At 39.5% G+C, this 24,066-nt stretch overlaps 1 protein-coding gene across 1 annotated transcript in view; it reads left to right on the top strand.

Moving 5' to 3' along the window:
* ntrk3b (neurotrophic tyrosine kinase, receptor, type 3b) overlaps positions 1–24,066 on the top strand; it is a 179,224-nt gene that overhangs the window by 12,581 nt on the left and 142,577 nt on the right. Inside the window, 2 exon segments of the mRNA XM_044200637.1 lie at positions 18,146–18,220; positions 21,483–21,554. Of these exon segments, the coding sequence (XP_044056572.1) occupies positions 18,146–18,220; positions 21,483–21,554 (147 nt within the window).

The following is a 24,066-nucleotide window of genomic DNA, read 5'->3' as shown; positions in this document are numbered from 1 at the left end:
TATGAAGTGAATTGGGAGAGTGAGCATTGCGTTGTTGATGAAGTTGAAAGAACACATTGTTGTAGCTGCTGCTGTGACTCAGATGTTCTTTAGGGATGAAAGAGGCTGTGAAAACACAAACTTCAGCATAAAGATGTTTGTCGAAACTGTTACATTAGCTTGCCTTTTACAAGACTAATAGTAGGGAACATTTGCATTAACAGCTGAGATCGTAGGTGATTTTAATACATAACATTTTAAAGTAAAAATCCCAGCAAGAATTCTAATCATAATATGTTTTTAGCATTAATTTGACTTAGAAATACCTTCTATTTACAATGCTAAATCACTAACAGACAAACCTTTGATAAGTTTTGACCTTACACAGCTATAATTGGGACACAGGAGATTTCAGCAAATTTCATCATCCCGTATTTCGTGCACTTCATGAAACACAGAGGTTGGTGTATAATTTATTAATCACCTGAGGTCCCCACATTATATGAGTCAATGTCAACAGAGTCAACAGGGCTAAACAACAACAACCATGGGTGCATACATTACGAGCAGGAGTGGCACCGTTGGTAGTCAAACTAATTTGGTGCTTTGGCTAAATTAGCCTCCATGTGGAAAACTGGTATCTCTTCTTTGACAAGACTTTGATGGCGGAACTGTCTGGCACGTCAGTCAGGATAAGTGACTTGCTGCGACAGCTGTCAACAATTGAGACTGTGAACTGTAGAGGCTTCTTATTTCCAGAGGAAGTCATCACCTGTCAAGCATCACTAATGTGTTTATTGTTACTGGAAAGATCAACTTGTACCCCTCTGGTTATTTTAGAGAGGAGACACAGAGTGCCAGTGATTGAATGCTTAGTGTTGCGCAGATTTCTGTGCTGTTGAAGTCCATTGTTTTAGAGCCTTAAAATGATTTTTCCTAAATAATTTTTCCACTTTTAATACTGTCTGATATATAGGTGTATGTGCATGGATGGATTCTGAGACAATGGGCCATGTACATGTAAAAGGTCCCCCACCCTTCCTACATAGGAGCAAGACAACCAGATTGAAAGACACAAAATGCACTACCGTGCCGTTTCGTGGTCGTTTTATGTCTCTTTATGGTGACTTTGCGTCTCTGTGGAAATGTTGCTTCTCTTTGTAGTCATTTTGCGTCTCTTTGTGGTGGTTTTGTGTCTTTTTGTAGCTGTTTTGTGTCTCTGTGGTCATTTTGCATCTTTTTGTAGTCGTCTTGTGTCTCTTTGCAGTTGTTTTGCATCTCTTTGTGGTCATTGTGTCACTTTGTAGTCATTTTGTGTTTTTTTTTTGTTTTTTTTCCTGGTTGTTTTACGTCTCTTTGTGGTCGTTTTGCATCTCTTTGTGGTCATTTGATTGACTTTCCAACAAGAAATGTTAACAGTCACTTCAGACAGAGTCTCTGGACCAGGGGCCCCCTGACCCCTTGGGCCACGGGCCTATGTTATCACTCATGATATGTTCAGCAGCACTTGTAAAACATGCACAGAGAGGTGACAGCCAACTGCCAAGGCTTTATGTTTTGAGGTAGACCGATGAGACGTGTCCCCAGGTTACCCTGTCTGGCTGGAAGGATTAGGAGTCACTGATGGACCCTCATTTTGATAAAATACTGAGTGTGTAAGAGAGAGAGAGAGTGTGTTTGAAAGAAGCAGTTACTTAAATGGAAGCAGGGAGGGAAAAAGCAAACAAATGAAATATTCAACAACCTTGAGCTCTGTCTCTCCCAAGTTCCATCTTTCGACACTGTAGACTTGTGTGAGAACTGTAGTATGTGAGGACTAGATGTTATTGCATTTCACATCCCAGTCAGAAAACAAGAAGGTGAATTGGATTGTTGGCAGTTTCAAGAGGTCTGATACCATTGCCTGCACATCTAAACTAAATGAAGCCTGGTCTGTGCGTTTCCAATGTTTTAAAATGTCTGAATGATCTGAGAGCATTTTGGTGTGGATTGAGATGGAAAAATTAGAATTATTGCTATTACTTTCAAACACAGGTACAGTTCTGTGTAATAAAAAAAAAAAAAAACTCCAAATGTTTAACCCTTGGTCCACCTAAATTGAAGGAATAGCTCAACATTTGGGGAATTATACTTCTTTGCTTTCGTGCCAAGAGTTTGAAGAGAAGATTGATTATTTAGCATAAAGACTGGAAACAGCTAGCCTGGCTCACTACAAAGCTCAAAAATTCACCTAGCCCCTCTACAGGAAATCTCACAAAGTAGCACGCTTTATCTCATTTATTTAATCCTTACACAAACCAAAATGTAAAAATGACAAATTGTGTCTTGTTAAGCATATTTTTGAGCTAAGGAGTGAGCCAGGCTAGCTGTGTCCCCCTGCTTCCAGTCTTTATGCTAAGCTAAGCTAATTGACTCATGGCTCTAGCTCCATCAATCTTCTCATCTAACTCTCAGCCAGAAAGCGAATAAGTGTATTACCCAAAACATCAAACTATTCCTTTTAAAACAATTTTTTTTTTTGTGTGTGACCATTGTGATGAATCTGAAAACCAAGTACTCAAGAATGACGGAGACACCATAAGCTTTTGGTTGTATACTTATTTTTACAGCATGCCATTCTTTTTGAACATGACCACAATGTCCAAAAAGACAAGATTATAATCTATAAAAAAACAAAACATATTACATGTTCATATTTATGTAAATATTCATAGTACTAGAAGTCCATGAAAGTTCTACATAGTGGTAGCGTCTGGCTCGTGGAACAGTTGGAGGTAAAACGTTAAAAGAGTAGCTTGTCCACTGATCAATTGAATATAATCTTGTTGAAGAACATGCGTGGTTATATAAATAGTTAATCACCCATATTTGCAGTCGACTTAAAAAAAAATACTCTTACCTGTTTTCCGCCTGGCAAATAAAGTCTGGATGCACCTTTTAACCTTAATCATCTCTCTTTTGAGGGGAATTTTAAATAAATGAAACCTTTTGAACACAAAAAGTCTTTGATCCTTTGTTTTGAGGAGATGATAGTGCTGTTTTGTCTCTGTGCCTCTCCTTCTACACCTCGATGTGTTTTACTCCCCGACACAGGACACCTTCACTCACTGTCAACCATGTTAACCAGTGTCTGTGTTCTCGCAAAAATAGCATTCTGTTATTTTGACACCTGGCTAAATATCACTGTGGCTGAATCTAATTCCAGCTGTGAGCCTTGTTCCTTTGCTGCAGGTGTAAATTCCTCCTGTCAGAGTCCTTCGTCAACATGGAAATGCTAATTTATCGGGAGCTCTAATTAGCACCAGGACTCAGGTGGAGAAGTGTCACACACATGATTCAGCTTAACCTTTAGCTTTGATTTCCCTCAAGCCTGATTTTTGGTATTCACAGAAAAACAACTCCATATGCCCCTGTGGTTCTGAAGCCATGTCATATTGCTGTGTATCTTTTTGGATCATCTCCATTTTTCATATGCTTTAAGTTAACATACTTCCACACATTTATAGTGGGATCTTTATCACATTATTGTGTGGCTGACGCACCCGTATAAACGTTTCTTCTACACATTACTGTGATCTTTCTGTTCTTCTGCTCCATGACTAATTGAACTGATGTACACACTGTATCTTCCCTGAAAGAGGTGGCTACTCTTAAATCAACTCTTCAGGCTTCCAATTCTTCAGGCTACCAGAATTACATCCTCTTCCATTCTATCGTCTTGTACTCACCTTACTTTGTTCTTAACAAAAAGAAGCTGTAAGAAGCAATTGTAGGTTTCTAAGCATAATGCTCCAAGATTGCTTTCAGAGGAAAAGGAAGAAGACGAAGGAAAATAATGAAACCTCTGCTTTTTGTGTGCTATTTTTTATCCATTATCTGTAAAAGTTGATATGCGCAGAGACCTTGTACGACTGAGTTTGATGCCTTTTTAAAAAAATCTGATGTAAAATTTTGTCATTGGTGCACCTGAAATGCATTTTTAGATTCTAACCATTTTAAAGTATTATTAATAATTAGTAATTATTGCAATGCCTTGCAGCCAGTGAGCACTATAGTCATCAATGAATGTTGGGCTGTACTAATGCACCAAGTTTAAAAAAAATCCTGAGCAGTTAGGTATAAACTGGCATTAAAATCATTACTATTATATTTTGAGCATTATTTTCCGGCTCACAAACAAAAGAAACAACCAGTTTTAAAGAGGTCAAAGATCAGAGCATCTAGACACGCAATGGGTAATAAAACAAAATGGATGATAAAGAACTGACGGATAAAGAAATGAAAAATGAACGGTAGAAGTGAAAAGATCTTTAAATGTCAGTTTTCACTGTAAACTGGAAGATAGAGACAGACTTCTTTCTGACAAGAATGCTGTGATGGAGTGCAGTGGAGTGTATCTCAACCCAAACCCAGTAATTACAGTTTTTTTTTCTCAGCTGATGGGACTGCCTGGATAGGAAAGATGAGACTGTTGATAGTTTTTAAGTCTCTAAATGTACAGAACTTATATCAAAATGGGACTTATACATTCAAAAAAAGAATGGTTAAAATTGTAGAACCCAGAAGAATACTTTATTTTAATTGCGCAGTAAAGCTTTTAGCAACAGATAATGACAGTGGCTTGAATGCTAAAATCTTTGTTGAACCTTTCGGCTTTGTAAGTGCATGTTAGACATTAGCTTCTGGGTTACAACCTAATTCTGATGACGGTCCTTTCTCTGGCAGGGTCTGAATGAAAACTGTTCAGTGGATCGAACCTAGTTAAATAAGCTGACCTGAGGATAACCTGGTGCTTTAAAAAAAATATTTATTTAATTACTGAGACATAAAGAGTTGGGTAGTTACAAGATGCTAAATTTTCAGTAGTGTCACTTTAGCCGAATGTTTACTTTGAAGCAAGTGACATGGTCTTGTATTCATGAATAAATTCCATTCGCACAGACAGAAATCAGAGACAGGCCATTCAGAGTACATTTAACTGATAATCGAGATCTGAAGTAATTACACAGCAGAATTATCGATCAGGGGTGGAGTCTATAGGATCAAGTCTTGCCAGGTTTGAAAAGGTCACAAAGTTCTCAACATGTTGGCAGGCGTCTGGCGCATACAGGCACTTCACTCCCTGGCCTTCAATCCAAACCGTCACTCATATTTCAATCCAATTCTAAATTTAAAACTTCTCCCCTCCACAATGACACCCAGCCTTTTGAGAGTGACTTTAAAAAGAGGATGAACTCTGAGCTCGGCTAGTCAAATCAATCTAGTCACGGTGGAGGAACGGAGCGGTTCATTACTGGGAGGGCTGAGGAGCTCTCCGATCAGCTCTCTAATATCGCTGTGATCCTCTTCTCTTTTCTTACCTAATTGAATTCTCCAGGAGAGATGCCCCTCAGCTTCAGATTTATCATATCCTGAAATTGGAGGAGACTAGCTCCATGAAGGACGTGCGCAGAACATTTAATCCACTCCTCATGCTGTAAACCGAGCGCTGTGGTCTCTGCCAGGACTTGAGTTATCCCACTGTGGACCACTGGCCTTCAGAGAGGTGTCTTCATTCAGTGTTGCCCGAGATGAGCGGAGAGCGGCAGCAGGAGGTGCACGCATCCCATATCAAATATGCTGCCTGTCATGTACAGTGTGACCACCATTCACAACAGATGGCATCGTAATCTGTAATCAAAGCCCCTTAAATGCAGCTCACTGCACAATATGTCTCTCTCTACTCCAAATCTTTCTTTCTCTCCACCTCTAACTTTCTCTCTCCTCCTCTTTACATTTTAGTAATGAATGGTTTTAACATCAAAGATAAAATAATAAAAAAAAATTCATGGCCGCTTCATCAGGAAGGTGGTCAAATGTAAAACGTGGTGTCTTGTTAACATAAAGATTGAGTGCAGATAAGTAGGTGAATCCAAAGCCTATTCTATCTATCCTTTATTCTAATCTATCATATCCAACCCTATGTTCTATCCTATCTTATCTCCTTTCCTGTCCTATCCTATCCTATCCCAACTTAGGATAGGATCCTGTCCTATAGTCTATTCTATCGTTTATTCTAAGTCTATCCTATCCTATATTCTATCTTGTCTTATCTCCTGTCCTATCCTATATTGTACATCCTACCCCATCTTATCTCCTGTCTTGTCTTATTCTGTAGCCTATTCTATCCTATACTTTCCAATTCGTCCTATCCTATATTCTATTCTATCTTATCTCCTGCCCTTTCCTACTTTTCCTCACTGTACAATGCCTTCCATAGTATAATCAGAAATATAGCCATATATACTATACTTTTATAGTCTGACTTTTTGAGATTGTGTCTAGTGTGTGCAGAACGATGTCAGATGTATATCAGTCCAATAATTATGCATGTCTCCAGATGGGATGTATTTTAAGTACGCTGCATATCTCTGTGCTTAAGGTCTCCCACATTTGCATGCAGTATGGCAGTCCTGGCAGAAATCCAGTGCTATACGATCACTTATTTGATTAAACATTATCATGCTCAGCAGGACAGTGGAGCTCTAAGAAGAGCTGCTGACAGCAGCAGAAAGCCCCGTGAATCATGCTAAGGTTTTGTTGTGGTTGTGAATGGGAAGACCTGCCCTCCCCCATCTAGTTTCTCATGAGCTTGGACCTAATAAAACCTACCTGTGATTAGGATCATTTCGATTTTTTTGTATGTTTAAAATAATTTTTTATACCGGCTTAAATATTATATTTTCTACTCTCTTCTGGTTTCAGCTACCCTTTTCTGTCTAACAGATGTAAACAACAACAAAGAAAAAGTGTGCTGAGGCCTTCATTCATCTGTGTTCATCTCCTTGGTCATATTGGTAACAGATAGTCCCTGAAATCGTTCAGATTATTTTATTTTGACTCAAGTTTTGACACAAATGTTCCAAAACTCTGCTGTGGAATTTCACCAATCAATTCCAAAATGAGATATCAACTCTTTGAAAACTGAATGAAATTGTAAATCAACTCATATACTTTTATAAGAAATAGTTGTTAACTTACTGATTAACTGCACTTATCAATATTTTTTGTATTAACAATGGCTCAGTGAATACATGTAAGGAGTTGCTTGTGACAAAACCCACAGTTTCCCTCAGCTCTACAGAGCATTTTAGCGTCTTTTAACTCATTGTTTTGGTTTTACATCCCACAACTTTACTGTTTTGATCACCATTCTCACTACGTTTTAGGTGCAGTAGAAAGCTGTTTTCAGCAAGAAAGTTTTGATAAACCCACAACGCTACCTGTTCAGCACCAAACTGCAGACAGATAAAGTTAGCGACTCTAGAGTACATAGTGAAGCGTTTAGCTGCTAAAGAGTGAGACACTTCCCTCAGGGGTTGGTGGAGACCAAACAGAGCTAAGAGTGAATATCAGAATCAGAATCAGAAAGACTTTATTGATCCCCGAGGGGAAACTCTTTTGTTACAGCAGCTCACATCAGTGCACACAGGAATGGAAGTACTAAGCCAATAATATAATACAAAAAATATAATACACTATAATACAGGTCAGATAAATTAAGTACCAAGTGGATATAAGTATAAAATTAAAATAAGTGTAAAGTACAAGTGGATTTACCGGTTGATGATAAGTATGTATGGTATAATATTGGACTTACACTTGCCAGGCTGCGCGAAATGCAACTCCAAATGAAAGCTAATGTTGCTTACTGTGTGTGTGTATATAGACAACTTTTTGCTAACGTGTTTGCCATAACAGCTTTATAAAGTGATAATTTGTCAATGTTGTGTTTACAGCTTGTTCTTCTGCCCCCAAGTGGCCCAAAAATCTATTATTGCTGCTTTAAGTTCTTGGTTGCCATGAAAACAAAGCAGACTGACTCCTCTAAATGTTATACATACATTTTCAAATTTATGAATGAGGCACTTTCAGGGTGCTACTGCACAAATGGCCTGTATTTAAGATTCAGAGCATTTATTGGTGTAATGATAACTGTGGGTTGACAGTGTTGATGTACTCTGCTTATTATCCCGCGCAGATGGAGGTGTACAGTGTTGAAAGTGCCATCCGTTGATGTGCAGATCCATCGCCTTCTGAGCTGCTGCTGAGTAACTCCAGTATGGAGCTGAATCCAGAGAGGATCATAGCCTGATGACACTTGGCAAAATGGCACACTAATTATAGTCATTTTCATTTTGGGCAGAAACGCTTGAGCTTAGTCATGTGCAAAGTGTTGATACCTTTCAGAGCACGGACCAATGCTCCCACGACGTTTAGCCCTGCCAAATCTCTGCTGTGGATTGGCTGGGCCTTTAGCGAACAGTGACACTCAGAGGCTTAGGTAGTTTCCACCCAGAGCTGGATCGGCAAACCGGTGACACAGAACAGTCTGGGGGCAGCCGTTGGACGGCATCCTGGCTGGGAATATTAGCAGCATTAAAACACAAGGCATGGCTTCAGAACAGCACAGCTCTCACACATACAAAAAAGTGAACTGAATGGTAAACTGGCTGACAGTTATTTTCACTCTCTATAGAGCTGCCCTTAGAGTTTAGTTTTCGAACAAGAGTCTCTAATATTAATGATTAAGTATCAGAGTTTCACAGTTTATTATTTTCACACAATAGAGTCAAGATACTATAGTTATGATGATACTGATTTCTGAAAATTAATATCTCCAATACTTGCCTGACCACACACACACACACACACACACACACTACAGGCTGCTACAATAGCCCAAAGGCTATAGTAGTGTCTAGAATATGCAAAGCCATCTTCCTGTAACAAAATGAATGATCAAACATTGGGAGACTTGTATGTGTGTGTGGTTCTCATGGTTTAACAACTTGAGTTAATAACCAGATAGAATAATATTCTCTAAGAATAGTATTACAAACTTGTGCTGTAAATGATAAATAAATTACCTTGTACTTTTTATATTATTAGAATCAGGAATAGAGTGTGACCGTCTTTTATACTGAGTTTAAGATTATAAAAACAGAACAACACCAAAGAATATACATTTAATTTGAACAATGTTGGCGAATAAGGACTATAAGTACAGAATGATATTAATAGATATGAAAAATAATAAGCTACAGTATTTTCTTTCTAAAAGCAGTTCTCAGTGTGATTGTTATTGACAGGTGTACAGTTAAGGGTTGTAAAGGCAATGGAGAATGTGTAGTTAGACATCATTTACTATATACTATGATCAATATACAGTAACTACCCACCCAGTCTTTGTAATGTGCAGTGTACTTTGTAAGGACTGTATAGTGTTGTAGCCTAAATAATGGCGAGGTCCACTGAGACCAGCACTTAGTAGAAGCAACTGTTTGACCGATCGGGCCATAATTCAGGCCATCCTTCCCCTAGAGGATCAGTCCCTGGGAAACCTCTGAGAACTAAAGCAATCAATTGAAATTTCATTCCTACTATTTTTTCATTTCACTTTGTACTGAACTGTTAGACTACTATCTCTCTCTCTCTTCCTCCATTTGTCTGTCCCCATGGATTTTCAGACGCAGTTACTGGAAAAATTGGGCTTTATCCTTAGTGCTGAATCCATCGTTTCTATGCAGGGGAATCATTTTTAATAAAGCTGTAATTTGGTCAATTTTGCCTATCACTTTTATATTGATATCATATTCTTCAGCCCACAGTCTCTGCTGTTAATGTAATTGAGACAAATTGTCACAATTTGCCCAGTTTTCATATTTTTCCAGTAAAAGTACGGTGGAGAAGAGCAGGGGGCCCATTTGTTTCCATGATGTTTCTATCTGCCAATATAACCACCAAATAATTTTTTCATGTGAACCTTTATCAAAGGAAAACTCACCGAGCGTGCATGCTCATTTTTTGTCTTGTGACCGACACAGGGATGAAATAAGAGACTTATAGACTCCTTTCTCCACTCCTCACAGCACCTGATGTTAGAGTGCACTTGCATGGCACTCCACATCCAACTCCACCAGGGAAGCTTCTCAGTGTACATCAATGTGTGTAACTGTATGAACGTGAAGCAGGGTGGGGGTCCAACAACCCTCTCTGCAGAAATATAGGTGAACAAAAGTACACCGTACACCAGAGGAGACTGCTCCTCCTCTATTTTTGAGAGGCAAGAGGGAGATCAAAATATAAAAAAGAGTAATTGGTTGAAATATACCATTACTTAATCTCAGTATCATTTGTAAAATAATTTTTCTATCTTTGCAGTGAAACCAGACTGACAGTTAGGGAAGAGATGTTGCCAGATCTCATGAGAGTGTGTTGCTGAGACAGACAGGTCTTGATCAAAGTTAATTTTCTCCTGATTTGAATGTCATCACAATGCCATTTTTGTATTAGAATGTTCCGAAGATATGTGGCTTGTGAAAAATGGGTCTGATATTTACTTTGGTGACTATGATAATATGACTATGATAATCTGTGCTCACGTTCACGTCTTCCATTGGAATGAATAGACTCAGGACCTGCCGCTGGTCTCCTAAAGGGGCGGGGCAGTGGTGAAACCCACGTGACCCTCACTTGAGGGTTGTGTCTAGATGGTAACCCTGGATTTGTGAAACTATCGCAAGACTTGTACATGTTGTTTCTTCATTGTGTGCGTTCCTAAACCTAACAAAGTAGTTTTGTTGCCTAAACCTAAATCTTTCGAGAGTTTCCGGAAATCCAGGGTTACCATCTAGACAGGACCTCAAGTGAGCTATCTCCTTTCTAAACTGTCTCTGCCGGTACAGATCGGCACTGCTACGGGCTCCTGATGTCCTCCATAGGGCAGGATCTCCTAATAAATTTAATGTACTTAATTTTTTTTCATGCTAATCTGTTATTGGCCAAAACACGTAATGATGCTCCCTAACCAATCAACAACCAGAATACAATATTTACTTGGCTTGTCCAATTTTAATTTCCAAATTTCTTAATAACTTATCGCGATACCGATGTTTGGCTGATAAATCGGTGTATCCCTAAAATAAATTATGATGTGCAAATTGCTCACTACTTTTAAACACATCACAAAAAATAAAACAATTTCAGTCCAAATTTCCCTTTTTCAGATTTATGTTTCCTTTTTTTCTTGTTTTTTCCCGAGCAGTAGCTAGCTAGCTACTTGCATTTGCCAATGCAACAGTTAGCTTGTCGTAGCACCCTGAAGGACTGTTAAGCTAACGGCGAGAATGGATTTGGACTGGGAGGCATCCCCGCCGGGGAGCGCAGCCTTGGGCCTTGCCACCTCAGCTGTCCAGGCTTGACCCACGGGGGGACTATGGTGGCGTGTGGCCCGACATGCTGCTGCACTCCCCACACCTGGGACTGGAGGATGTTGCTAGTTGGATTATTGCTACATTAGTGAGTGCTTATGTTAACCGGCCACCTGCTCTGGATAGGGTATTTACCAATGGTGTTGTGATAATTACTTTGATAATTCCTTTGTAGCCTAGAAGTAGAGCTGGTGTGTTTAAACTACTAGATAATTGCCAGCTGTTTACTTATATGTATATTTAAAGGTCCAGTGTGTAACATTTAGGAGGACCTATTGGCAGAAATGGAATATAATATTTCTAAGTATTTTTTCATTAGTGTATAATCTCCTGAAAATAAGAATCGTTGTGTTTTCATTACCTTCGAATAAGCCGTTTTTATCTACAGATGTCGCCATGTTGCACCGTCGTGTTCTACAGTAGCCCAGAACGGACAAACCAATCACTGGCTCTAGATATGTCCTTTCGCGTTTTTCCCGGACGATATTCAAATGGTTGCAAACTGCAATTTCAACGCTAGATGCTACTAAATCCTACACACTTGACCTTTAATTTCTCTTAATAGAAACCACACACTACTTTAAACATTCCCTGGTGAACCTGTACTTGTGTATTGTTGGGAATAAAATATTGGAAATGGAAGTAAGCTTTGTTTGTCTAATTGGATTGGATTGAATTAAAGTAGCAAGTGGTCATCATCAGTTACCACCCTTTCCTTCATAGGTGTTAAACACTGGCCTGCTTCTTGTTACATCTCACACTCTTGACAAATACTCTGTTTTCTGCATTAGGCCTGTATGGTTAATCTGGAAACAACAGAACTGAATAAAATTTTGTTGTTTTTAAGATATCTTGTAAGCCATTGTGTCACTGCATGATTTTTTGTTGAACATAAGTAGAGCTACGTAGCAACTAGTGTAAAATAACATGACACCGTTGGTTTTCCTCCTGTCCTCCCCAGTTTTTTGAGTCACCAGCCGCCACTGCCGTACACCCCAGTTGGCTTTGTATAGTAATACTGTTGTTGGAAGCCATTTTATAAATCAGATTCTGACCAACAGATGGAAGGCGGATGTAATTTCATAGGCTCATACATTAGGAAGGAAGCTGGTACATCTGTCTGCCTGTGCGTGTGATTGCATTTGCATAGAGGTAACAGGCGTGGGTTTGTCTCAGTGAGCAAAACCAGAAAGATCGTAATACTTGATTCCCATTTACAAGCTTTGAATGCCAAATGTCCCTCATGATTGGTTTGGAGTATGACTTGTTCCAGCCTACCAGTTGCAGTAAATGTTGGGGGAAATAGTTTCCTTTTCTCTCTTTTTCATCATTGCTTCTTCCTCTGTGTCATGCATCCCCCGGCCCCATCTTTACAATGCAGCTTGGAAACACTTATGAGTCAAGCATAAAGAACACACAAAGAAAAACAGGTTATCTGATTGATGTATTGAGGCGTGCGCTTTAATCTAGAGGAGTGCTACTCCACCACTGCATCCCCACTCTGAAGTGTTTGGGCAATAGAAGAGTGCTGCTCTGCCTCTATGAAAACAGAGAGGGAGGCAGAATGTAGATCAATAACCCAGGAACACACCAGAGACATTCTATTTTATTAAACATTTTCCCATTAAGGCGGTGGCGCGAGCGTTGTAGATCATCCCAACAAAGTCGTAAATCACAGACAGACAGCAGTATTGGAAACAATGGGCAGAATCGGAGAAGATTACCAAGAAACAGAAGATATTTGGTGTTTGTGCTACTGGGAGCCTTGTGTATCTTGTTCTTACAACACATTTCAGATGAGGGATTGGTTTAGTGATAGTGTAAAATCAAAATCATATTGTGTTCATTCAGCTCAGTGTTTTGGCTTTATGGATGACAACTTTACTGTTTTGGTTTAGTCTCACCGCACTCATCAAACTTGTTTCCATACGCTGTAACAAGTAGCTGTTTTCAGCAAAAAAGCTCTAAAAAAAAGCTACCTGTCCAGCATCAAATAGTAGAAAGACAAAGTTAGCGACTAGCTGGTGCACGTAGTGGAACATTTAATCGCTAAAGATCCAGATATTTCCCTCAGCCAAAGGTGAGAGAATGCACATAGACAGTAGGCTATTAAGCAAGAAAAGTCCTACTGTTCAAAAATATTAAGTCCTGCAATATAATTCTTCTTGCGGCTCAAAACATCAATTACATTCTGGTTTTGTCTTGCTTTCTGTCCTTAGCTTGCTTTTGAAATTTGTTTTGTACTAATAAACCAGTCCCTCCATGTTCTCAAATCTGAAATAGTAGATTGATTATTGCTCAGATTTGTTCTGTGCTCTCTCAATAGTTTTGTCATTAACAAACTCCCATAAATCAACAGCAGTTGCTAAAGGAGAGCAGAGAGCTTCTCATTGGCTTTTAATCCAGAGCTATCCAGTTTGTGATGTTTGAATTGATATCCTTCTCTTCTTTCAAATTATACCTTTGTACTTATTTCTTGTGTCTTATTTCTCACCTATTAAGAAATGAAAAACTGTATTTTTTTTTCTGGTGCTCATATTCACAGAAGCCCAGAACAAGATAGCAGGTAGGGGTTGAGTGCGTAGCCCAGGGCCACTTCAACACAACAGATGGCTGTTGCTGGGATCAAATCTGTTACTGTTTGGTTCCAGGGTGTTCTCCTCAAGCAGCGAACCACCCTGCCACCCAGTTCAGATTGTACTTTGTTGGAGGCCATTTTCTAAAGCAGATGGAAGGTGGCTGTACTGTAATTTCATAGGCTTGTATGTTAGAGAGCAAGCTGGTAGATCTGCCTGTACAATTTGTTCTGATAGTATCCTGCTCATTTCCTTTGTACTTACCAGTAATTAATCAAGTCATGTCATGGCAAATTTATTTAGAAAGCCCTCTAAGAAAACAGGTTTGTCATAAAATATTGTACAGAGAACAAATAATTTAAAGACAGATAAGAGAGAAGAGACTAAATAGTCTAACTTTAATTCTAATTATGTTGACAAGAAAAAACCCCTCACATCCCTTTTTTTCCTTTGCTCAAATCTCCTTTCTTCTTTGTAATATTCATTTTGACAAAGTAGCAATTTCAATTTTTTGTGCTGTCTCACTCATTGCAAGTCTGGATGAGTGTCTACTTGAATGCCTGAAATGCAAAATGTCAGCATGTCCATTACTTTTTGAATTATGTTGATTTTATTTTTGTACCATTTTATTTGTGCAACCACCAAGGATCTGGGAATTACAGGAAAGAGATTGAATGCCCCTGTATTATCATAGCAACTTTGTTATTCATATCCATCTTTTCACAACAGTCTAATCCACATGCATATTCAATGTGCCACGGCCAATCAGAGGTTCTGAGCAGACAGCGGGCTCAGTTCCGCAGGGAGGTGTTGCCTGCTTCCTCTGTGCTGTTTGTTGACAGCAGTTTGATGAAAATGGGGATTGTGCTAAATTATATCACATAGCATAAAGCAGTGCTGCAAATGAAAACATTTTATGCTCACATAAATTATACTTTTTTTCATATCACAATATTGTATCAGTATTGAGTCAGTACTGTCCCATTGATGCAAGCCGGTCATACTGCCTTGTGTATTTAATCACCGTAGATGCCAAATTCCTGTGAAAACGTTCCCAGTGAGGACAAACAGTATAAAACTGTCAAACTATTTCAGTACTTCACAGTAGTCTGGGCAAGTGTGTAGAAAAACAATTGCTAAGATCTGAACAAGGTTCAGTGTACATTAGGTCTTTTAATGATAGGAAACTGCACAAATGTTTCTTATTTGGCAATCATTTTTGTGACCTAGGACCAAAACTTGAGAATTATATAATAGGTTAGTACAACACCCTTTAGAGACTGGCCAAATATGTGTCTAGTCATCATTGGATAATTGACAAAGATTCAGCCATATTGTGGCGTAGTATGCTTTTACATTCTCTAACACCCAGGACCCTTTGACAAAATGTGTTGGTTGAATGACGTGCAGACTCTTCCAGTAAGTCAGCTCTTGTTGCTATTGCTGTTATTTTATTCTTTTGTGTGACTTGAGCCTGATTTAATTGACATGAGTGACTTATTATAAAACTTTCAATTTATCTATAGAAATTGGCACTTTTTTTTAAATATCAGAGATGTGTGAAACTACCCAACTTCAATAATCTACTGTTACCATTAAAGACACATATGTACAGACCAGCATAAAAATATTTTCAAAAACAGAATTAGAAAATCTCCTCTGACCTCAAATCAAAGCCGCTGAAGATTTAATCATCACTTCACCCCACTATTAAAGGCATAGGCAGAGAAAGTTTTAGTTTATTGACAGGATATTCATTGCAGTTGACTTCTCTTCTAAGTTCTTATGTGCACTGTCTTCAAGTGATTTGCCAACTGATTTTTTTTTAGCCCACCGGGAAATACTCAAAATGTCAAAACACTATAACCTTATTGATTTGCCACTCTTCTGGAAATACCCCCAACCTCACAGCACATGAGACCCCAGTGCGTGGACCTAATTTCCTCTGAGCCTGCGTCGCTGCGTTAACACAAGTAAAGCCTTGTCTGCTTGCAGGTCACATTAATGACTCAGCTCCCTGCCTTCAGTATCAGCTTCCTTCAGTTCAACAGTAATCTCAACATCAGCAATGTTACTCTGTTAGCATGAAGAAGCTACAGCTGCCACATGTTTTCAGCAACACTGTGATAGTGTGAATGTTTATACTGTATGATTGTGTCTGTGAATAAGTGACTGTCTACCGTTGGAGTGGTCTTATGTAACACTGGTAATACTGGCAGTGTTTATTAGCACCCAATAATGACCCCAAATCCTAAAATGTCATGCTATTGATATTCTACAACTCAACGCATTTAAAAGTCACAGGTTACTTGTTCACCATTTTTCCTGCATACGTCTAATACCACATTTACACTTAGCTACGTACTTCATGTGTCTTGGGCAGATCAGATAACTATCCGATATCAAAAAAGCAAAATGTAATGCATCCAAGCATTCGAGACGGACTGCTATCCCATTGTAGACGCATTCTAGTTAGATGCTGAAAACATGTAAATTCATCTGTCTCTCCAAGACAAATACGTAAGCTTTACTCTTCTCTACTACATTATTAACAGGCCTTTTCCACCAGCACGGAACCGGCTCCGTTCTGGTTCGGACACCTAATTTTGAACCGTTGAGAGCATTTCAACCAAATATAAATTGGTTTGGAACCTGAAAAGTTGGTTCCCAGCTGGAACCAAAAAATAGCAGATTTTCCTTGCAAACCGAAGTGTCATATTCTACAGATCGTTGTGCATTGTGCAATGATTTGTGTGAGTGAGAGAGCAATGTGAAAGAGAGCCTGCGAAGTCACCGGTTCACCTGCACAAATAATTTGCATTGAGTTCGGATCTCCCGAACCATTTGGCAAATCCAAGCTCAATGTTCTGTGACTCAGCTCACATTAGGATCAGAATTGCTGGTATTCTGGTTGTAACCGGAATTTTAAAACTCATTTACTGGAAAAACATCCTGAAACAATATCACTATTACCGCTAACTGCTCCCACCTGCCAGCCTTCATGAAAAAATTGGCAACCCTGTAGCCAACAATAAAGTCATGCACGGTGGGGTTCCACCAGTGCTGGTTACATTTGTCAGACCTGTATCTTCCTCTCCACCAAAGCAGGTGATGCACCCCGGAGCGCAGTGCTCAAATAAACAGAATGTCTCAGATGCTACACCAGATGCACAAGAGCCAAAAGATATGCTTCAGGAGCACAAGTTTTGCCAAAACCAATTGCAGGAATGTTATTTTCTTGCTGTTGGCATAAAATACAAACTGCTATCTGATCACAGAACACAGAACTCATTTAGGGGGGGCATGGCTCAGGAGATGGAGTGCTCATCTAGTGAAGGTTCCTGGTTTGAGCCCCGGCTCCTCCAGAGAGTGTGTTGAAGTGTCCTTGAGCAAGACACTGAACCCCTAACTGCTCCTGATGGCACCTTGCATGTATGAATGTGTGTGTGTCTGTGAATAGGTGAATGTTGGCATGTGTTGTAAAGCACTTTGAGTGGTCAGTAGACTAGAAAAGCGTTAAATAAAAGCAGTCCATTTACCACGATGAAATGTGAGTGCAATTCAAATCTCAGGCTTAGGCTGCAAGATTGGTATGTGTTTCCATGTGCATGTACAGTATATGTATGGGTATGTATTTATGTGTCTAAACTGTATATGTACAGGTAGGTTTTCTGTATCAAACAGCCAATCAGCTGTCATGCTGCCATTTAAAAAAAACTACTGTGTCTCTACTACTGTGGTCATGGAATTGATTTGAAATTTGACATTTAGGATGAAGTTCCCTTTGGGGTTTAATCATATTTTCCTCTTTCCAAAACAAAGCAATATATCGCCTCATTTCCCCGGTTTAATTGAAACCGGTGTGCCCTATGTGTGTTGCCTATTTCATTTCCTAACCATAACAAACAAATCATTTACAAATGCTCTTTTTCCTAAAGCTAATTCAAAGGCGCCAGCTTCACTACTTTTATCCCACCACATAGACAGAGTTTTCCCTGAGAGTCTAGTGATAGTATTAGTTGAAGTAAAGTCATCTGCACTATTTATTTGGTATGTCCCCCTCACACTTCCCCTCACATAGATTAAGCTTCAGAAGCTGCCTCTTGGCAATTAAATCTATCAGAGGGCAGCAGAGAGCGCTCTGTCAGAACTGTTCCAATAATTGCAACTTAAATGAATATGGATTCAAAAACTTTGACAACGCATAGACGGTTATTTTGCAGCTTGGGACTGAACAAAAAAAAGAGTTCTCTCCCATCATATCTCCTGGTTTGTTTTCCTTTCTCCCCGGATGAACAGGAACCTCTCATTTACTATTCTCTTTCTTTCTATTTGCAGACACATAGAGAACTGGACAGGACTGCAGACTCTGAGAGACGTCGATATGGAGCTCTACACCGGACTACAGAGGCTGTGAGTGTTGATGCTGTTATCTGGAGGGGAGCAAGGGGAGACCAGTGATAGACACTACACTGTATTTCAGTCCTACTGTGTTGCAGATCTGGAAATGGACAGTGGAACCTGTACCACTGTTAATCCCTGTTTTCCATCAGGTTGCCCGCCTGCTTGCTGCAGAGAGGCCAATGGTTTTCTCCTAGAAATAGAGAGAACAGTAATTCAGCTCAAAACACAAGTGGCGGTAGCTGCAGCATCACCAGCAACGCATCAGGATTTAAAGTCCGATACTTCTCTGAATGTGACACAATCCTAATTCTAATTCTCAGAGGAGATGACAAGGCGTTAGTCAGGGTGTGGAGAGCGAAGAGGGAGTGAAGGGTGTGTTTCTGATCCTAACACAAGCTGATATTTAAACAAGCTTTTAATTCTCGACAGCCGCACGCCGGTGGAACATCCCCTTCGTCTTGCTTAGCCACTGATCAAATAATGCTCAATACTAAAAAGCAGCAGGGAAAATTGAATTAGGGGTCCCTGCTGTTGCGTTGTGATTTTTTTTATTCTCATCTCTTTACTTCTTAACGCAATATTACGCTCCTTTGCTACCCTGCACTATGAGGCCACATACTTTGCATTCCTCTCGCCCCGCCACTCCTCCCTCAGCCGCTACCTCCCGACCTCCTCTTCCTCTTCATTTTTTCCTCTCTCTGCAGAGAACCTTATTCCTTTGCCCTCCAAAGTCAGAGCTGGCCTCTCCCCTGATCCCCTTGATCCCTCATCAGGGAGGCCAAGTGCAATATCTCCACCACTAAATTAGCATTTTTCTCATTACCACTGCCTCTCTCCTGCTGCCTTGTCTGGGGACGCTGGCTCCTCCCTGGCTGGAGTCGGGCCTTCCCAGGGAAGGCTCTCGCCTTGTGTGATGCTGCCTTATGGGACTGTTGTTATGGAGGGATGAGTGAGAAAAAGTAACTCTAGGATACCTTACATCACCTTATTTTACATTTGACCTCATTCACCTTTATTTGAATAAAATGGGAAAAAAATTCAATAATTAATTAAAATAAACACTGACTTGTTGAATATGTTATTTAACTGTACTGTACATCTACACAATAGTATATCATCACCTTTCTACAAATGTAATATTAACAAACATTAACAATAGACTACAGACTTATTTTTTGGTTAGAGCTGTCCTTAGCAATCTAACTGAAACAAATCTGTTGTAACATAAACAGTAGTTTCATGCAATTTACTGTATTATATACCTTAAAAGGTAAGGCTGGTTATATTGTATATTTTTCTTATTGTCAACAAATCCCATGAAAAGACCAAAACCGGCAGTGCATTAGACCGTGTCTCAGTACTTTCTGATTTCCCCAGCCTTTCTGTGGCTCTCAGACCCAAGCCCACTGGTTCCTACTGAGGACATGAATCTTTAAAAACGGGGCACAAATTTGTATTTTCATTTTTAAAAAGGCTAAATAATTTCCTAAAACAGCTGGGCATTGTAGTTTTTGCCAAACATTATTCAAACAGGATTAAATAGTGTGTTAGTTTGGGACTACTTTCAACTGCGAATTAATACACATTTGGTGCAAATGAGTATTTACAGCAGTAGGATGCTGTAGGGATAGAGTCAAAATAACACCAAGATGTTTATGGTGCCTAAACCTAACCAAACCTAGAAAACTGTTTTATTTGTGAAACAGTTGAATTGTTGTATGTGAATAACAAGCTGCTGAAATGTTACAAATACTCTGTGAACTATCTGTAGGTGGACTATTCAATAAAGTGTAACCCAAATTTGGCATTGCATGTTCCAGTAGATTTTTATCTTGTCTTTTATCAATTTATTTTTTTAACAAAACCAATATATTTAAAGAAGAAAGAAAAGTGTCAGATTTTTCAAGGTAGTTCAAAAGCACCAAAAAATCCTTTGGTGAAGTGCTGCGGCCTTTCAGTTGGTTCTCTGTGTGGTTTGGAAAACAAAATTACAAAGACTCCTAAATGACTCCTTTAGTCAAATGTCCGGCCTCTAAAACTTGTTTAAGACACAATAAATGCAATAAACATCAAAATGGCTGCTGTTTACAGAGATGATTGTGTTCAATATAATTGTCATTACTGTTGTCATTACTGCTGGGAGGATAATAACCAAAGCTCAACAGTCATCCTTGTTCATTGTTGTGCTAATTTCTAGGGAGTGAAATAATAGTGAAATAATTGTTATTAATTTTTTCTGGGAAACCCATTGGAAGCTTCCCAAAGGCCCCAAAAACCCTCTCAAGGACCCTAAGAGGTTTCAGAGCCGTACTTTGGTAATTTTTGGGTGATGAAACGCCACATCCCCAGTCAAACACCACAGAGGCGTGATCAGACTTCTAGAAGGTAATTGGCACCAACAGCTGGGTATAATCAGCACACTGCGTTATGAGGTGCTCACTGATGATGTCAATGACTTCTTTGGAGAGAGACATCTGTGATTACAAGATTACCATTGTAGCCCAGAACAGTGGTTCCCAAACTGGGGTGCTGGGAATTCCAGGAGTCCTTGAGACAATTCCACGAGGTCACCAGCAAAATGAGGATTAGTTTAATTTCACAGTTTTTTCTCTCCATACAAGTTAACACATTGAGGAAATGTGTTAGAGTGCATGCACTAATCAGAGCTTTCACTCGCTTCACAGTAAGACACAAGACACCCAAGTTCACAAACCTTTCATCAAATGGTGGTTCAAAGTGAGTTTCCATTTCAGTGTCAGCTCCTTAGGGTGTACACATGCAGATTGAAGTTAAAATAATTGGAAGAGACAAGAAACTGGTCTGATTTGTTACAGTGGACCGCTGTAGCAGAGACTAAAAGATGTAAAAATGTCTTGAAATGCACCAGTGCTGAATTATTATTTATTTCCTTACTATGAGACCACCATTTTGTTTATTTAAAATTGGTTTAGTTGAAGTTTTATTCAAATGACAAAACATTTTCAAACTTGAAAAGACAAAAAGTGAAACAAATTTGGAGTGAAATCTTGTGAGGCTTCTACAAAACACCGAAATAAGGGGGGGGGGGTTCAACATGAGGAGCAGAGAGGCACAAGAACAATGAAATGCACCAAAATCAGAGACGGAAAATCAAAATGGCCTTAATGCAGTTAAGTGATCATAACACTGTGATACTGTGTGCATGTTTTTGTATGTGCCCATGCTTCGAAGACAAGAAATGTATTTGTTTAGGTGGTTTCTTCACAGTTTCATTTGTATTTTATCATTTCAGAACTATCATGAATTGCAACCTGAGGGTGATCCAGCCTCGAGCTTTCGCTCAGAATCCACACCTACGCTACATGTGAGTAAATATTCTATCTTCGACAGTCATGTTTCCTGTGCCTTTAAAAGATTTATTATGATTAGTAATGCTTGACAGCTTGTAGTATATGGCTATAGATGAGTTAGTGCTGAGCAGAAGATGATGCAGTTGATAGAGACAGGCTTCGGGAAAATTGTTGCACTGCCATTACTGCCGCAACAGCCGCACATCTTAAATGAGACGTCCATTATTTGCCTTGGATAATTGGATTCCTATCTGCCCCGGTTCTTTGTGCTTCGGTACAGCAACATGCCAAAGACGCAGTTCCATTTAGTCTGCACTCGCCAAATGGACAATTTGTCCAGGAGGCCGAGCATCAGAGAGCTGTGCGAAGAACAAGGTAATTTCTTTTAACAAAGGCTGATGTGTCACCCTGTATGACAGCCTGTTATTCCCCAATTTTCCAGGAGTAAACACGGTGAGGAACTCAGTCACAGTCTTTTACCTGAACACATTGCCATTTGCAATTTCCAGTTGTCAGCTGAGAGGCAGTTTGGTCTCTCTTTTCTTCTGTGGATTACTTCTGTTAGGCTTGAATTTGAATTGCACTTGTGTGTGTGTGTGGGGTGGGGTTGGGTGGGGGTGGGGGTAGCAAGCAGTAGTTCATAATGTGGATGCTAAAGTAAATTCAGTATTTGTCATTTGAGAACTTAATCTTGTCAGTGAGACTAGTTTGAAACGTATGCTGTGTTATGAGCCGACTTTTGGGCATCTTAGGATGTCTGTATGTCCCTGGGTGCACACACTGTGGTGTGCACGTGTGTAGACGTCTTTTAAAAAAGTTGGAATTGCTTGTCTTTTTATCTAGTTAGGTGATTGGTAGAGCTAATCAAGCTCATCAACGTTTAATGAACGTTATTTAAATCCCCCCCTTCACTTTAATTTTCTCTCCAGAAGATGGATTTGCTAACACAAGACTGAAAACAAATAAATGATTGTAACCTTCTCACCTCTTCCTCTCTCCCTCTCACTAAACATAATTGCTGTGAAGTGGTAGAGGACTTAAAAAGATCCAAAAAATGTAAAAGATATAAGAAAAAGATTGGGCTAGTAGGTGATGATACCCCCTTTGTTCTCACCTGTGGTGTAATGGTAAATATGAGTGTGAAGTCAGACCCAGTTAGGGATCATTATAATGCAAACAATTACAGATAAAACCAAAAATAGAATCTTTCCAGAAAAGTGTCAAGTTATGCTTTTTTTGCTTTAAAGCTCAAATACTATATTCTCTTTAGATTCAGGCTAAAAATGTGATGAATGTTGTCCTACAAATAGAAAAGATTGATCAAGCGAGTTTCAGTGGATTTAACCTCCTCTACCTTTTCACTTCTCCAACATGGTGGCATTTGCATTGGAACCAGTGAAAGCCCCACCCCAGACGGTCCATGACAGGCCTCTTTTGTGGTCTCATTAATGCAGATAGATGGTTGCTAGGTGACACTGAGGATGATGATGTCAAAGAAGATTAATTATTATGCCTAAGCTTAGCCTCAGAAGGCCGACCTCATTGATGTCTGTGTCAGACAGGTCTGCTCAAAGCCCACGCCATCAGGCGCTCAACTGGTTGCTCCTTTGTGAGGAAAATCAAAACTATTCTCTTCACTGCGTCTTCAGGCCAAAACAGGCTAAATCAGACATGTGAAAGATATGCTAAGATACCGTTAACCTTATGACTGTAATTAACACCCACCCCAGTTATACTTTTTTCAATTAATATTCTTCTGTTCTGTATTTGAATTATTTTGTATGTGCAGTTTGTGTTACATACCTTGACTTGACAATCCTCTGAACAGCAATTGTTCAATCATAGCTTAGCAACTGTAACTAGGCACAGCAGGCCTGTCAAACTTTAGATTTCAGGAGCAAAAGTGTAAGGAATTGATTACACAGTGTCTTTGTCTGCTCTAACCATAGACTGTATCTAAAGATGAATGACGCTTCTCCACTTCCTCCTCATAGACTGTAATGAAGCCAAAATATCCTGCACACGATCGCAGCCATCTTGCTCATTTAAATGTAATTTGGAGCCAGAGTCTGCGCAGTAGTAGTAGTAGTAGTAGTAGGAGCCGCGGTAACGAGGTCCCGCCCATACACCCCGACTCAGTCGAGATGTTTTGGCTTCACTTTTGGGGAGCTGTCCATCTTTATATACAGTCTATGGCTCTAACGTAAGCTGCAAACATTAGCATGTCCGGCTAACTTGCTTACTACAGTAGTAACCGAGTGTTACTTCAAAGGCCTGTAGCATTTCATACTACATTATTTTGTGGGGTTACAGGTAGCCTAACATTAAAAAAGCTTGGTCATGTCTACCACATTCCTGAACGCTGTCAAAGTGTAGGATAACATTAGTCCTGCATTTACAAATGATGAAACACATTCCAACGTACAGCCAAACATAATGTGTTAAAGTATACGGATGCCATGTGTTTGCGCCGCAGACTACCAAATTTCGATCGTTTTTGTAGAGAAAGAGATCTGTATGTAATAA

Source organism: Siniperca chuatsi, linkage group LG1 (assembly GCF_020085105.1).
Source record: "Siniperca chuatsi isolate FFG_IHB_CAS linkage group LG1, ASM2008510v1, whole genome shotgun sequence".
NCBI lineage: Eukaryota > Metazoa > Chordata > Actinopteri > Centrarchiformes > Sinipercidae > Siniperca > Siniperca chuatsi.
This window is presented reverse-complemented; position numbering and strand designations above follow the sequence as displayed.